The sequence below is a fragment of the Nuphar pumila genome, chromosome 13 (assembly GCF_984573655.1).
Source record: "Nuphar pumila chromosome 13, dmNupPumi1.hap1.1, whole genome shotgun sequence".
Lineage (NCBI taxonomy): Eukaryota > Viridiplantae > Streptophyta > Magnoliopsida > Nymphaeales > Nymphaeaceae > Nuphar > Nuphar pumila.
The window spans coordinates 96,846,332-96,862,574 of record NC_143261.1 but is presented as its reverse complement, the minus strand read 5'-3'; the positions used below and the strand labels follow the sequence as shown (position 1 = coordinate 96,862,574).

General features: G+C 37.1%; 1 protein-coding gene across 1 annotated transcript in view; it reads left to right on the top strand.

Annotated features, from left to right (window-relative positions):
• Positions 1 to 15,313, top strand: part of LOC149819331 (holliday junction resolvase) — a 34,387-nt gene extending 19,074 nt beyond the window's left edge. The window contains exons 6-9 of the mRNA XM_089986382.1: positions 630 to 719; positions 10,434 to 10,583; positions 12,688 to 14,318; positions 14,404 to 15,313. Coding sequence (XP_089842508.1) covers positions 630 to 719; positions 10,434 to 10,583; positions 12,688 to 14,318; positions 14,404 to 15,313 — 2,781 coding nt within the window. The remainder of the gene's footprint in view (positions 1 to 629; positions 720 to 10,433; positions 10,584 to 12,687; positions 14,319 to 14,403) is intronic.
• Positions 15,314 to 16,243: the final 930 nt, after the last annotated feature.

Here is a 16,243-nt window from a genome sequence, read left to right as displayed (position 1 = left end):
GATTTATAGTTCAAAACCTTCCAAATGTAGAATTGTTGATTTCTAATTTCTGTACCTCAGTGATGAAGTTTGAAGCAATCTCCACTTGTTTATGATATCAACACATTTTTTGGGCAGTTTTATGTGTATTCTCTCTTAATGCTGTTTCGTGCCCTTCCTTAATGATGTAATGGACAATTTGGGAGGAGTCAACATGCTTGGAAGCTCCCCTATGCAAATCAAACAGGGCTGTACTGCGTGTTGCTGGGAAATATTTACAACTTGGGAACTCATGTGACAATCTTTCCCAGTTTCTCATTCTTGCAACCAAGGTAATTTCATACTATATCTGTTGATGCATGTCAAATAGGTATTCACGTGGAAGTGATTTGTTGGCCTTACTACTTTAAAATCACGCTACCTGATGGAGTGCTGCCATGTTTCAGGTCATGGCAGAACATCCTCAAACATCTTTCATCATTTCATTGCTTCATAATGCTACTTGACTTTATATATGTGGCATCATTTTATTGTCAAGTTAGTTTTATTGCACAGAATCTGGTAATCGTGATTGTTTTTCGTCATATTTTCTTTGAACTCTCTAATTTATCCCTTTAACTATTTTGAAATATGTGCTTATATTTTTCCAGGCTTGTATGTGGTGTAATAAACATCTTACAATAGAGGTTTCTTCATTCAATGAATTTCAAGAGGAGAGACATTTAAGCCTCTTTCTTCAGGTATCAAGTGTAGATTTTGGTTTCTTTTTGTGATTTGATCAGTTTCGTCAAATATTGAAGAGAGAATGTCTTTTCTATCTATCAGACAATAGCACAGCAACATTACTTGCATGAAAACACTTGCATATATAATACATTGGTCATAGTTGGCTCGTTGAACCCTCTTCATATTTATTGTAAATTACATTTTCAAAATAAGTGGAATGTATGGTTTGTTTAGAAAGATTTAACCTGAGTTCAACTGCGTTGAACCTGGATAATTTGTTTTGAGTTTTTTACTTATTCTATTAGTTTTCACATGAATTAGAGATGACTTATATTTATGTAAACTATAAATTTAAGCTGATTTAATGTATAGTTCTGTTAAATTTGAACAAATTCATTTGTTTTTTAATCCAATTGGACTTACTTTGGATCATGATATTTAACGTGTTCACTATACTCGATAAAGATAACCAAAGTGTTATCCATGTGTATCCTTTAGGACTCATTTGTTTCATGCAAGTTACATGGTTAAGTGCGGGCAACCTTGATGTAATCCTTTCCCACCATAAATGAAACAAACATCAAATCATGATGGTGAAAAAGTGCCGTGTTGGCACAAGTGTGCCCCAGTTTTTCCCACCTCCTGCCACTTTTTATATGTAAATCCATTCGTACCTCCCCCATGAAAGATTTTATATGGCTGAGTTGGCAGAATTTTTAGAAATTTGTGCCCATTTCCATGTAAAGCCTTTCTCTTACATGGGAATGAATTCAATGAATTAGAATGAGGCCTTAGTGACAACTGGTTTGCAGAGTTCCAAGATGGAGGCAGCTTGTAGCGTCCCGAGCTATCCAACCCTTGGAAAAATACGTGAAATTTTAAAACTTTTCTTTTTACTTTTTGAGACTAGTGGAAACCTTTTTGACTTGGGTTTGAAACCTTGGGCAGGTTACTTTCTACTTAAAACATTATTATACTGAATGTAGCATGGAAAACAATTTCATTAAAAATACTGGATACCCAAACTGAATGTTGCAGATCCAAAAGCATTACAAAACGGTTTTCCTAAATGATAATGACAAATTCCGGTGCCCAGGATGGGAAAATGACTGGCTCTTTGATGCCGCTTCAGCATCCTGCAATTGCTCCGGTCTTCTATTCATTTCCTTTGGTTTGTAGAGGGTCAATATCAACGGGTTCCCGTAGGAATACAATGACGAAACATGCATGCATAATACAGGTATGCAGGAAACATTTCATCACGAGTCCATAACATATCACCAGATAATTGTACACAATTCTATAATATTTGCATGCCTTACCAGAGTAATTGAGGCATTTATCATGACATGGGTAACTTACAATTCTTTCATTTACATTTCTTTCTTAGATGACACATGTCAGGATTCTGTATATGCTCAACATACTTTTGTTTCTCTTTCTTTATACTCTGCTGATACAATACAGACTAGATTGGAGGCTCGACACAAGGTAATATGTTCAATCACTTTGTATCTTATTACCCTGGCCTTGCACATCCTTTCCTTTCTCGGGTGAGGGGCACTTTAACGAGAGAGAAAACCCCAACACTTGCAACCTAATATATAAGAATTCATTTTCAACTGAAACCTTTTCACTACCACATTGTGGCACAAGTGGTAGCTATCCCCTATCTGCGTGGTTGGAGAAGCAACCTTCTGTGCTTAAAGACCCTACAAAGCCTAGTATACCCGCTTACTTTCTCATTATAAGTTACAAGAGAATTAATCATTCACATTCTTTAGTTGACTCTCCTGACATACATGCTTTAAATAATAATTAATCTTATGCAAATGCAATAGCCTCTATCGGGCTTAAGCACTATGATTCCAATTTGTTATAAGGTTATCGACCACCACTTTGGGGCACTAACACAATCTTAGTCTGGTTGACCATACATAAGGTCAAGAGCGCCTATCTGGGCTCGAACCATCCCTCCTTTCGGTGCAGATTCCATGTGCATGACACACATGCCATAATACCAGGCCTAAACATAAGCAACAACATTCTTAAGCATGATTTCACATGATGCATTTGCTTATTATTTATTCGCATGCTATTGATCGAAGCATATAACCAATCTCATGCATTGCATATATCAATATCGTGTAGTAAAACATCACATTTCTAGTTCTACCAATAGATATAACATTATTACATTCATTTTAACGTAAAAGCAGTCTTTTATTGGACCACTAGGCACTTACCTACGCATTCCATGCAAGGTTGTAGCGAAAATAGGTCTTCTGACTTGTTCTCGGGGTGATTTATTCGAATCCCCGACTTTACAACCTTTATCAGAGTTTAAAACATCAAGAACTCATGCGTAGATAGCCAAGCATCGACTCTTTGGGGATCAGGGGTCGACTCATTTGAGTTAGGAACAAACAACATAAATGTTTCAATTTTCACACCAGGGGTCGACTCTCTGAACTTGGAGGGTCGACTCACTACATTCTAGGGTCAAAATCAACAAAAATGGGACTAAGGGAGGCCAACTCTTCATTTTTGGAGGTCGACCCATCTTCTGCAGGAGTCGCTCTGTAAACAGAGGGTCGACTATGCATAAAAGCAGAGGTTTCTCTTTTCTGACACAACAAGGGTTGACTCTTGAATTTTGAGGGTCGACTCTTTTGACCTTCACAACCTGAACAGAAAGCAACAAGGGTCGACTCTTTTTACAAAGGGTAGACTCTTGCATTTCCACCTTTCCTGTAACTCAGTTTTTGCTGAGTTTTGCATATCGAAGCTTCATCCAAATGGACGTATGAGTTGCGTAAACATTCACAACTCGATAAAACAATAACACATGAGTAGTTTATTCTGAAGCAACAAAGCAAAGTTTGTTTAAAATAAACATGCACCGATTCTCAAAACGTATGTACATTTACAATATGAAAACAAAATATTTTTGCAAGGTTTCTCATACGTAAACCTTGTAAAAACCATCTAGCATGAAGAGCCTAACACTCATGCAGTCTTTACCTATGTATACAAGTTCGGTCAAGGTAAATCTACCTTGATTCTATGTGTTTTGCAGCTCAAGTCTTGATGAAGCTTTACTCGGAAACGAAGGTGGCGGTTGCGGGATCTTTGGCCGTTCTCTAAACGGAGAGAAACAGGAAGTGGAAGGGCAAACCTTTGGCTGCCTGTTCCTAACAGAGAAGAGAGACAATAAAGAGTTTTGCAAAGAGGAGGATGAGGAGGTGGGTCTGGAACGAGAGGGGCGACTGCCCATTTTTTATAGGCAGAAGCTGAACCAGAAGAGGGGTGGTAGTGATGTGTGTTAAAATACATGTATTTACATATATATATATATAATACCTGATAGGGGTATTTTAGTCTTTTTACATAGTTGTTTTGTAGAAACAACTATTTGTTAATTAGGCTAGTTTATTATTTGTAATATCTTTATTTTTTCTTTTTTTTATCCATTTTATTTCACGCAAAAGGGACCCTCATATAGAGTTGTTGGGACCCTCAACAACCACAAATGTGACCGTTGGGGGCTCCCAACGTCTGTATGCGGAGCCCCCCAATGGCCTTCCTTTTGCATTTTCATTTTGTGTATAAATAGGGGTGAATCCCCCTTGTATTTCTTAAGCCTTAGAGCTCCTCTCTAATAAATCTCTTATTATTTTTTATGTGTTGCCTTTTAAAGGCTTGTGGTATTGTCCCATAGTGGACTTCTCTCTTATTCTCTCTCTAGTATTTGTCCATTGCAGGACATTGTGAATGCTTTAAGCATTCTTTTTATTTCCACATACTTCATTACATGGTATCAAAGCCATACGATTCTTGAAAGTTGAAAGCACACCATTCCTATGCATTTTTCCTCTCATACTTTGTTGGTGCAATGGAATCCAAAATCGACTTAACCTTCAAGCTCAATGACAAGAACTACATGATGTGGGCATCTGCAATAGAGAATAATCTCACAGATTAGAAACTTTGGGGTTATGTAATAGGTTCTATTCCGGAACCCCAACTAAAGCTCACCAAGATCGAAGGAGATCAAGAAAAGGCTCTTGAGGGAGATGTTCGCCTCAAAGCAATTGAAGAACATTAAAGAAAGGTGGAGGATTAAGAGAGCAATCACGCAAAAATCCTTGCGTGGTTTATGAATAACGTTGAACTCAAGGTATGTGCAAATATAGTTAAATTTCGCCGAGCCAATGGGGCTTGGTTCTTTATGAAGGGTATGTATACTTAAAAAGACCTTGAAAGAAAAAGTAAGAACCATTAAGCAAGGGGATTTGAGCATTCAAGACTATTATAGTGCTCTAAATCCTTTATGGGATGAATTGACTCTTTTAGAGCCTAAGTGGGTGGCTATAGAGGATGCTGAACTTAGACAAAAGCAAATGAAACAAGAAAGATTGTTTCAATTTTTATTTAGGCTTAGACTCAAATTTGAACAACTAAGATCCTCACTCCTTCATAGATCCACTCTTCCTCCTTTGGAAGATGTCATTGCCGAAATTACTCAAGAAGAAACACTTGGCATGAGTAAAAGCGTAGATGAAGTACTTGTTGTGTCTAAACCTGACAACAATGTTAAAACATACAAACCACCATATTTTGGAAAACAAGGAAACTATAATGGAGGTAGAAAGATGATTGTGTGTCATCATTGCTATGAGCCGGGTCATATTAAACCCGCTTGCCCAAAATTAAGTGGAACTTTCAGGCCTAAGGTGGCTTCCGTTGAAAAATCCATCACCAAAAAGGAAGATGAAGACAAGAGCGGGGATCTCAAAGAAACTCTTGGACAAATATCCATGGCTCTTCAACGAATACTCAAGGCTACCTCTTCTACATCGGGTGCCGCCATTGCCTCTACATCATCACCCGGTACGTATTCTTGGATTCTAGATTCTGGAGCATCTTTTCATATGACCCCTCATGAAAATGCTTTAACCGATGTATACAACAATTTAAAAATATCTTGCATCTTTACGGCCGATGAAACTTTTTTAAAAATAAAAAGTATATGAACACTTGATTCTAAAAATTCTCAAAACTTTTTTGTTATAAAAGTAAGAGTGGTTTCAAAATTAAACCTAAATATTTTTTCGGTCTCTCAAATTGTCGACCATGGATGTGAAATATCTTTTTCATCTAAGGGTTGCTTTGTGCAGGATCTTCAGTCTGAAAAGCGGATTGGGTAAGACCATAGGAAGGGAGACCTCTACTATATGAATCATTTGACTCTTCGTACAAACTCTTTTTATACTTATGTCCAAGATAAAAGTATTGAAACTTGGCATAAAAGACTTGGACATCTAAGTTACTCTAAAATGTATCTTTTTCCTTTTGGAAACAAATTTTGTAAAGAAAACGATATAAATTGCAAAGATTGCATTTTTGGGAAAATAAAATCTATTCCATTTCAAACTAGAACTTTTATCTCAACAAGGCCTTTTGAATTGGTGCACTCGGATGTTTGAGGTCCATCTCCGGTTATATCTAAAGGTGGTTATTCATATTACGTAACATTCATTGATGACTTTACTAGATATGTGTGGATTTATTTCCTTAATCTTAAATTGAAAGTTTTTTCTTTCTTTAAAGAATTTTGCGTGAAAGTTCAAAACCAATTTCAAAGTAGCATATCCATTCTTAGATTTGATTCGGGTGGCAAATACCTATCCAATGATTTTCAAGATTACTTAAAGTAAAATGAAATTTGTCATCAAAGATCATGTCCTAGAACTCCACAACAAAGCAGGCTAGCAGAAAGAAAACATAGGCATATTATAGAAACCGCTATAACTTTGCATATTTTCAAAAATATTCTTGATTTTTTTTGGGCTGAAGCCGTTTTAACTTCCACATATTTAATAAATCGTATGCCATCATCGAATTTGAAAAATATCTCTCCTTATGAAAAACTTTTTAAATTTACACCTGATTTCAACCGCCTTCGTATTTTTGGTTACAAGTGCTTTGTTCTCTTGCATAAAAGAGATAAGTTGTCTATAAAAGCGATTGGATGTGTTTTCCTTGGATACGGTGAAAATAAATAAGGATATAGATGCTTTGATTACAAAAATACTAAACTTTATGTTTCAAAAGATGTGACCTTAGAAGATGAAAATGGTTTTGAAAAACATGATAAGAAAGATGAAATTGACTATATGTTTTTATATGATCTTTTCCTAACGAAAGATATATATGATGATTCTTTGAATCATTTTGAAATTATAGATGATACAAATCATGAAGTATCTAATATTGAAACATCACAAAGTAGTGCTAACATCATTGATAAAAATCTCCATGTTTGTACCCAGCGTGAACAAGATAAACTTATTAGTGCTCTAGAAAAATATTTTCAAAATAATGAATCTATAGAAGAAACATTTCTTAGACGATATTCTAGAGAATCCATTTCACCAAATAGGTTTATGTTATATGAATCACTTACACCGAATTATAGAGCTTGTCTAATAACTTTGTATTCATATCATGAGCCCGCACATTATCATCAAGCAAAAAATATACCTTATTGGATTGAAGCCATGAAAATTGAACTAGATGTTCTCAAGAAGGTTAACACTTTGGAAAATAGTTAAACTTCCTCCAAACAAAAAAACTATTGGATGCCAGTGGGTTTTTAAAGTTAAAACTAAGAGTGATGGATCTTTAGGATGATACAAAGTAAGATTAGTTGCTAAAAGATATTCACAAGAATATGGTATTGATTATGAGGAAACCTTTGTGCCCGTAGCAAAAATGACTAGTGTTAGATCCTTAACAGCTGTAGCATCAACTAAAAAATGACCTATATATCAATTAGATGTGAAAAATGCTTTTCTTAATAGAAAACTAAACAAAGAAGTATATATGGATCTTCCGTTGGGGTTTAACATTGGACATGGTCAAACTCTTAAACTTTTAAAAGCATTATATGGTCTTAAGCAAACTACCAAGGCTTAGTATGATAGATTTAGTGATGTCATGATTAAACTGGGGTTTCATTCATGTTATATTGACATTGCTCTTTTTGTGAAAAGTGCAAGAACTAGTATTATTGTTCTTTTGCTTTATGTCGATGATATGATTATTAAAGGAAATGATCAAGTTGGTATTTATAATGTTAAAAATATGATAAAAGATAGCTTTGATATGTCTGATTTAGGATTCCTAAGATACTTCCTAAGAATTGAAGTTGCATATTCTCCTCAAGGATATATGCTTTCGCAAATGAAGCTTGCTGCAGATATATGTTCCAAATATGGAATTTCAGATGACAAGAAGGTGGAGACTCCTGAAGTGATCAATGCAAAATTAAAACTGGAGGATGGGGTTCTTCTAGAAGATCCCACACCCTACAAACAACTTATTGGTTCTCTCACTTATTTGTCCATTACCAGACCAGATATTGCACATGCCGTTCACTCTGCTAGCTAGTTTCAGCGTGCTCCTACAACTGTGCATCTAAGTGTTGTGCTACGGTTCGTCAGATACATAAAAAATATTATCACTAAAGGGTTATTTCTATCCTCACCCTCCTCATTAAATTTACTTGCTTATACTGATGCCGATTGGGGAGGTAACCCTATAAAATTTCAACTACTGGTTTTTGTGTCTTTTTAGGAGATTCCTTAATTGCATGGAGATGCAAGAAGCAACAGAAAGTCTCGTTGTTCTCTATTAAAGCTAAATACAGGGCTATGACAACTATAATGGAACTCGTTTGGATACAAAGCCTTCTCAAAGATATGGGTGTATACATCCCTGGTCCTTCGAAGTTGTGCTGCGACAACAAACATGCGATTTATATTGCCAACAATAACACCTTTCATGAGCGCACCAAGCATATCGAGATTGACTGTCACTATGTTTGTGATGAATATCTGAAAGACACAATTACCTTATCATATGTTACATCAGAATATTAGTTGGCAGACTTCTTCATTAAAGCTCTCCCTGCTCTTCGTTTTATTTTTCTACTTAGTAAACTTTCGGTCATCTCCCTGTAAAGTTTGAAGGGGGGGGGGTGTTAATATATATATATATATATAATACCTCATAGGGGTATTTTAGTTTTTTTACATAGTTGTTTCTAGAAACAACTATTTGTTAATTAGGCCAGTTTATCATTTGTAGTATTTTTATTTTTTTTATCTATTTTATTTCACGCAAAAAGGGGCCCCACATAGAGCCGTTGGGACCCCCAACGTCTCTATGGGGAGCCCCCCAATGGCCCTCCTTTTGCTTTTTCATTTTGTGTATCAATAGGGGTGAATCCCCTTTGTATTCCTTAAGCCTTAGAGCTCCTCTCTAATAAATCTCTTATTTTTTATGTGTTGCTTTTTAAAGGCTTGTGGTATTGTCCCATAGTGGACTTCTCTCTTGTATTTGTCCAATGTAGGACATTGTGAATGCTTTAGGCATTCTTTTTTTTTTGCATACTTCATTACAATGTGAACACAAACCGAGTTTGTGTGGTAGGGTGATAGTAGGGGTAGGGTGGTGCAATAGGTAGGGAGATGGGGGGGGGGGGGGTTGTGGTACGGTTGGTGGGAAAGTGAGGTGACTCACATGGGTTGAGGTGGATAGGATCTACTCTGACCCACATGGTCCAACCAACCTACACAGCATCGCAGGGGTCGATTCTTCTGGGTAGGGAGTCGACCCTTGCAGTCCCTTATGCCCTATAACACCAAAAGGGTAGACTCTCTTTACAGAGGGTCGACCCTTGTGGGTTATTTTCAAACAAGGGGTTGACTCCCCTTTTGGAGGGTCGATCCTGTTTTATCAAACGCCTCCTAGAACTTGTCGGGGGTGCTCCGAATTCATTTTAACTCCGATTTTGATGAAACAAAGACTGTTTTTTTCGAAATTTTGATACGAACACAACCTTATACTCAAAATCATCAAATATGCTTCAGAATTTCTATTATATCTCATTTAATTATTTAACCAAAAATTCTGGGGTATTACACAGCTAGTGATAATAAATGTTTTGATAATGGAAAAGGTCTCTCATACTGAAATTAAATGAATGGAAAACTCAAAAATCTTGAGTGCCCTTAATTAGAAAATTGCTATAAGTGCACCATGGGAGTGGTGTTAAGCAAGCTTGATAATGTGACATGGAAAGTTCATGAATTTCAAAACCAGTCAATGAGATGATATCATCAATGACCAGCATAATTCAATGAAAATAGGAAAAAAATGAATTTCAAAAAGCAATTAATATTACTTTATAGAATATGCAGCTAAAATACCCTTCAGATATGCAAAGTAAAGGAGTGCATGATGTCCCATTAAATGGATGGATCTAGAGTTTGCATGTTATTATCAAGTTTCCATCTCTTGCTTTTTCTCTTGATAAGACTTGTAATATTTCCTAGTAACTATTCTATTTAATTTTTCTATTTTCCTAACAGTCTAGAAGATGCAGCCGTTGATTTAGCTTAGGCATTTTAATGACCAGGGAGATAGTCACATCTCTTTAATATGTTATGAAGCTTTAATTTTATTTTATCACCAATATTTTATGAAACTTGGGATATATGTATGCATGCACATATTTATTTGTCTCTTCTCTTGGTTTTTTTCAAATATGTATTTTGCTCCTCTCTGGGTTTTTTTATAGTTTCATATGCCAAAAAAATTCACTGTTCATGCATGCTGCCCATATTATGTAGTCCTTACTGACAAATGTATTCTTCCAGTTGATTTTGGATTCGTTAGGCTTCTCAACTGCCACCTTTTTGGCCTTGACGAGGTTCCCTATCTTTGTTGGAAAGATGTTAATGCTAATAGTTGAGAACTTTATTTCTGAGCAGTTAAAGCTGTTAAAGGCTTCAATTTCTGAGATCAAGGTAACGAGGGGCACTTATTACAAGTTATGATTTTAACAGTTTTTAAGTATGACCTTGAGGGATATTTCGCTAGCTTTGCAGTACACTTTGGTCTTATAATGGGCATTAATCTTATAATCTATTTATCACTTAATCTTAATTTTTTTTTAGTTTTCAATTTTTTTTCTAGAATGCATGCGATGAATTCTATTTTGTATAGTAAAAATGCAAATTGTCCTCATGCTTCATGGAGGAAAAATAAGTTTTGTATATCTGAAAGAGCCAGCAACTCTTTATTGTGAATTCTGAAAAGAAAACTGATAACTTATGGAGATATTTCGTCTAAATGTTTTAAGTGGAAATTCAAAATTTGAAAAAGATTCCTACAAAAAAAAATCTGAAAAATGCACATCGAAATTATGAAACATTAAGAAAAGTTGATAGATTCATATTGCAATGTGTTGCTTTTTTAGCTTTTGGTCAAAATTATCTCAATAAGTTTGTACAAACTCAATTTATTGTTCTTTTTTTTTTCCACGGAGTTCAAATATATTGTTGCATTCAATAAGAAGCACATATAACTGGAAATATGTTATATTTAAAGGTGGATTCTTGGTGCAAAAATGAGGGAGGCTGAAGATGTTTTGTTCCATGAACAGTTTGGAGCATGGGCTAATTTGTCAATTACCTAAGGCACGAAGCTAAATGTATAATGCCAGTTATTGTGAACACATGGGAATAGATTTTCTTGCTTGATGCTGCCGAAACAAGAAATCTGCGGGTTTTGGTAGACAATTTATCTGAATAAATTTTTGGCCAACGGGCATAAAATTTTACCTGAAACTGAAAACTAGTTAGTAAGGTCCCAAACAAGGACGTTGTGTTAATGAGGTAAGCAAAGCAAGAAAGGCCTCATCCCGGACTCAGGAGGATTGGCCAGAGGTGGAGATTTTGAGCAGTTCCCATGAATTGTCTGTCTTGTCTCAACCAACCTATTATATTTGGGTGCTTAAGGGAAAAAATATCTACTGTGCAATTGCATTCGAGGAGGGTTAGAAGGATACATCTTGTACTCTCCTTTAGATTGCGAGCAGGGAAGTGTGAAATGTGTTCAATAGAAACAGGGTAAAGACCAGAGTTATGTTTCAAGAGATGAACCAATGAATGGTCATTTATGATGATGCGTAATTTCCATGCCCATCCTTGGACAAGCGGGTTGAAGTATTGGAATTTAGCTCATAAAACTGATGGAGATTCACCAACCTGTTCAGGGTCCACCTATGGTGGTATGATGAGATCTGTTCTTCATTTTTCAGTTTGATCATTTGTTGCTTAAATTTTTAAGATAAAGGCTCTCTGAATTGAGAAGGCATGCCGAGAGCAGAAAAATAACTATTTTCTCACACTTTACTTACTAGTGGCATTGGGAAAGATCCTGGAGAACTATCTGGGTTGTATAGTGGTATGTGTTTTCAATCATGAAATGCACAGTGCTATCAGTCATGCTATGGCATATAATAGCCTGAAGCGTTATTCTGACTGTGATTTAAACATATAATTCATATAAGCAGTATTTAGTGCAGATGTTTAAATATCTGTAGTTGGGTTACTTGCATATCTTTCAGTTATTTTTTTCTGTCATTCACCATGTAATTCATTTTCTTTTGATCTTTGTGGGTGGGTTCTGTCACTTTCTATACTCAACGCTAGTGCTTGTCAACAGAAGTTTTTTTTTTTTTGTTTGCGGGGGAGGAGGGAGTGTTGGATAATCCAAGGGAAAAAAAAACCCAGCACTGACCACACATTGGCTGGCCTCCGGTTGGTAAAACCCTTGAGGTCCCCCCTGCCCACCGGGGGAGTACACCCAGCTTTGATCTTGTGGCAAGGGATGCCACCTGTGGGTTTCAAACTTGTGAAGTCCCATCAACTTGGTGACATTTACAGAAGCTTATTTTTATTTCACAGTTTTGATAAGATTTCAAATTTCTCTAGCCTAAATGCTATGATATCTTATTTGGTTTTGATTTTTAGCAAACCGGGTATCCTGGTTTTGTGAATTGTTCCTTTTTCTAAGGCCTTTAGTAAACCAGGTGTCGTGTTTAACGAATTGTTTCTTCCCTTACAGCAAATACATTCAAGCGCATCAGAGGTTTTGAAGTTTGTGCAAGAGGGACTAGATGCTGCTGTAAAATTGTGTAAGATCTACTCACGAGCCATTGATTTGGATTTACCAGAGACTGCAAATGAGGACCATGAAGGCACTCTAGATTGTAAAAGGAAGGAAAAAATGACCCATGTTATCAATGTATTATCATGTACAATCGAAAATCTGTATGAGCTTGGAACCATTGCTGCTACTGGTGGAGGAAGCCTGGTTACAATTCTTAATCTTTCATGGAAAGGTGTTGTTATGTTACTGCAACCTCCAAAGGAGATTTTGGCAAATAAGATAAACGTAACAGATATCGTTATGACATTAATATCTCTTGCCACTGAATCCCTAAGATGTGCAGCTGAAGCATGGGTTTCAATGGCAAATGTTAATCTGGTTGTAACTGAAGCTAAAAGGTCTTTCCTTCCAATAAAATTTTACCTGATAAATGCTGTTCGTATCTGTTCTATATATCCATGTCAAGCCTTGAAGATACACAAGGAGATTTCACTCTGTGTCTTGAAGTTTTCAACTCTGGGATTGAACTTATGCAAAGAAATCCATCTCAAAACTGCAAGTGAGGCAATGGCAGAATTTTTGGAACCTACATATTTTCTTCTACTTCATACATTACTTAATTCATCAGAAATAGAGTGTGATTGCAAGTTCCAATTTTTGGATTGGCTATTTTCAGATGAGAGTCATTTCAATTCTGGTAATTCAGATGAAACTCATGGTCCAGGCTCCAAAGCAAAGAACTTTGTAGATGAAATATTCTCTGTAAGCTGTGAAGATAAACACAGAACAAGAACATTAGAACTGGGTGGTGTTGCTACGTTTGTGAATCTTCTCAAGAGCTCCTCTGATCTCAGGGAAGAGGTGGTTCTTGGGATTTCTAGAAAGCTAAATTTCATGTTGGATGCATTTGTGAGTGATGATGCCTACTCTTCCATTCTAGGTTTGCATATTCCTGTCTTATCTTGGTCAGGAAGCATGTCAGAAGTAGTTTGGCAACCCATGCTTCCTTTTGTTTTTCATGCATTGAAAACATTTATGGTTGTGGCTGCTTCAAATTCTGCATTTGTGGAGGTACAACACTTCCTGCTCTGCAATATCATTCATCCTCACCATCTTTGCTGGGAGATTGTAATGGAACTCTGGTGCTTTTTGATTCGTCATGCAGAGGCAAATTTTATAAAGGACTTGATTGATAAGCTATGCTCATTATACAGTATAACATCCTCTTCTCGATCAATTTTGTTACCCTCTTCTGCTTTCAGGAAGATGGCACGATCAATATGCATTCTTCTTGATCATGCAACCCAATCTACGGTTGACCAAATACACCAAGCGATCCTTGGGCAGGAGGGCAACAGATACCATGCATCTTGGATGACATACTTGGCTTTGCTAATGGAAGGTTATCCATTGGCTTCACTGTCAGATGCACTGCAGAAGCCTTTCACGCAGCGGATGGTAACTGCATTTTGTGGATTCATAGAGAATAGTTCTAGAACACAAGGAGAAATAAATCTGTCAAGACCCTCAAGCTTTGGAATGCTTGGGGAACCACTCTATGCTTTATCCGCAGCACTACATCATCAGTAAGTGTTGACCCCTTGAAACTATTTTCTTTGCTAAATCTCGTTTGCTGTTTATAGTTGGACTTGATTGGTTTTCACTCTGCAGGCATATTAAAGGAGCCGAGCTCAGCAAGTTTGTCCCGCAGATCTTAAAATTCACGATTGCTGTTGTCCACGCCATCGAAGGTAGCAATGACAGCTCAAAAAGGAATAATTATGGTAGACTTCTTCAGCAGGCATTGATGATAATTTCAAGCATGAAGCATGCATACTTATCTCAGGACATAGAGGGGATCATCTTGGGTTTGCGAACATTGTTTGTGACGGATAACACAGATTCAGATATATGTTTGATTCAGATTAAACCAGCTTTATCTTCTTTCTTGTCTGGTCTTAATCACATGGAAATAATAGAAGGTGAAGGGAATGTGGTTAGCTCTGCAATCTGGGAATTGTATCATATGTTATTGAGAGAGCGCCACTGGGCGTTAGTTCATTTGTCACTCGTGGCATTTGGATATTTTGCTGCTCGAACTTCTTGCAAGCAGCTATGGAGGTTTGTACCACAAGATGCGGCTCTTTCATTTGATAAAGATACGGGGAAGGAGGTGAATGAAGAGAGGTTTATGACAGAGTTGAAGGGGTATCTTGAGAAAGAAACTGCACTTCTTGTGGATTCTCCATGCAAGGAACAACTTGGTTTGCTAGAAAGAGAGGCAATACCGATCCTGGAAAGGATCAAGCAGGAGTTAGAGACTGATAAACTGATTCTAAAGCCAACCGCTAATGATGTTGATGATGAAAACCATGTAGCAAAAAAGAAGAGGAAGTTCCCCCAGGGAATTGGTGAAGGCATGATGCTGCTTCAGAGAGGTGTGGAGGTAATAAGGGGTGGACTTGAAGAGTGGCGTGGTCAAAAGGATGGTTGCCCAGAGTTGCAGGAAGATCTATCTACCCATCTCTCTTGCCTTGAGGATGTGATCACTCACTTGGTGGCTCTTCAGGAAAAAGGCTGAGTGGATTCTTGGGTGTGTGTGTGTGTGACATATCTGAACAGCAAAATGCAACAAAGATGTGTTTTAGCGCTCTGATGTGTCAAGGGCACATTGTTATTGGTTCATTTGGACGATTTCTGGGGAGGTTGATCTGAGTGAGTGAGAGAGAGAGAGAGAGCAAAGGCAGGACTGCTTTTTCTTATGATCTCTGCATCTCACAAGTGTATGCGCGGCGTGCATGTGGACAGCATTCAAGTGCAGGTGTAACCAAGGAACTATACACATGGACATGGTAAAGGAGACAATTTGGCCACCTTGGCATTATGTAGTCACATCCAAAACGTGTTAACCAACTGTTTTCATGCTGTTCTTTTGTTAGCATTTTGCCGAATTGGAAGATTGAAGGGAATTTGTTATCCTTGCTTACGTTATTGATTTGTCATGCACAGGGAGTTCAGCAGGCAGGCATGAATTCAACTTGTGGAAATTATGTTCTTTCTATTGTTTTTTTTTTGACAGAGAAAGCTGGGGTTAGGCAAACCCCTACCAGTTATACGACTGTACCATTGGGATTCGAACTTGCAACGTCCCAACACAAGGTGACGTGCACTAACTATTGCTCCTGCCAGACAAGCGGCGCCCCTCGTTGATATGTTCTTTTTATTGTTGTCTTGGAGAAACTTTGCCTGGAGATGCTTGGGGAGTGGCACTCTGGGGTTCTGGCAATAAGGATACTCTTTTCTTCTATTGATAACGAGTCTAGATCCCGGGGACTGGATCCACTCATCCCCAGAAATCATCTTTTTGATCCCATTTATGGATTCAGCATGATCAACATGATATAATCAACCCTTGATCACAATTTTGACAAGAAATGGTTTTAGATCATAAAATTCTAGTGTTCTTACATTAGTAGTTTCTGAATTGCTGAAAAATCTTGTACACAAGCTG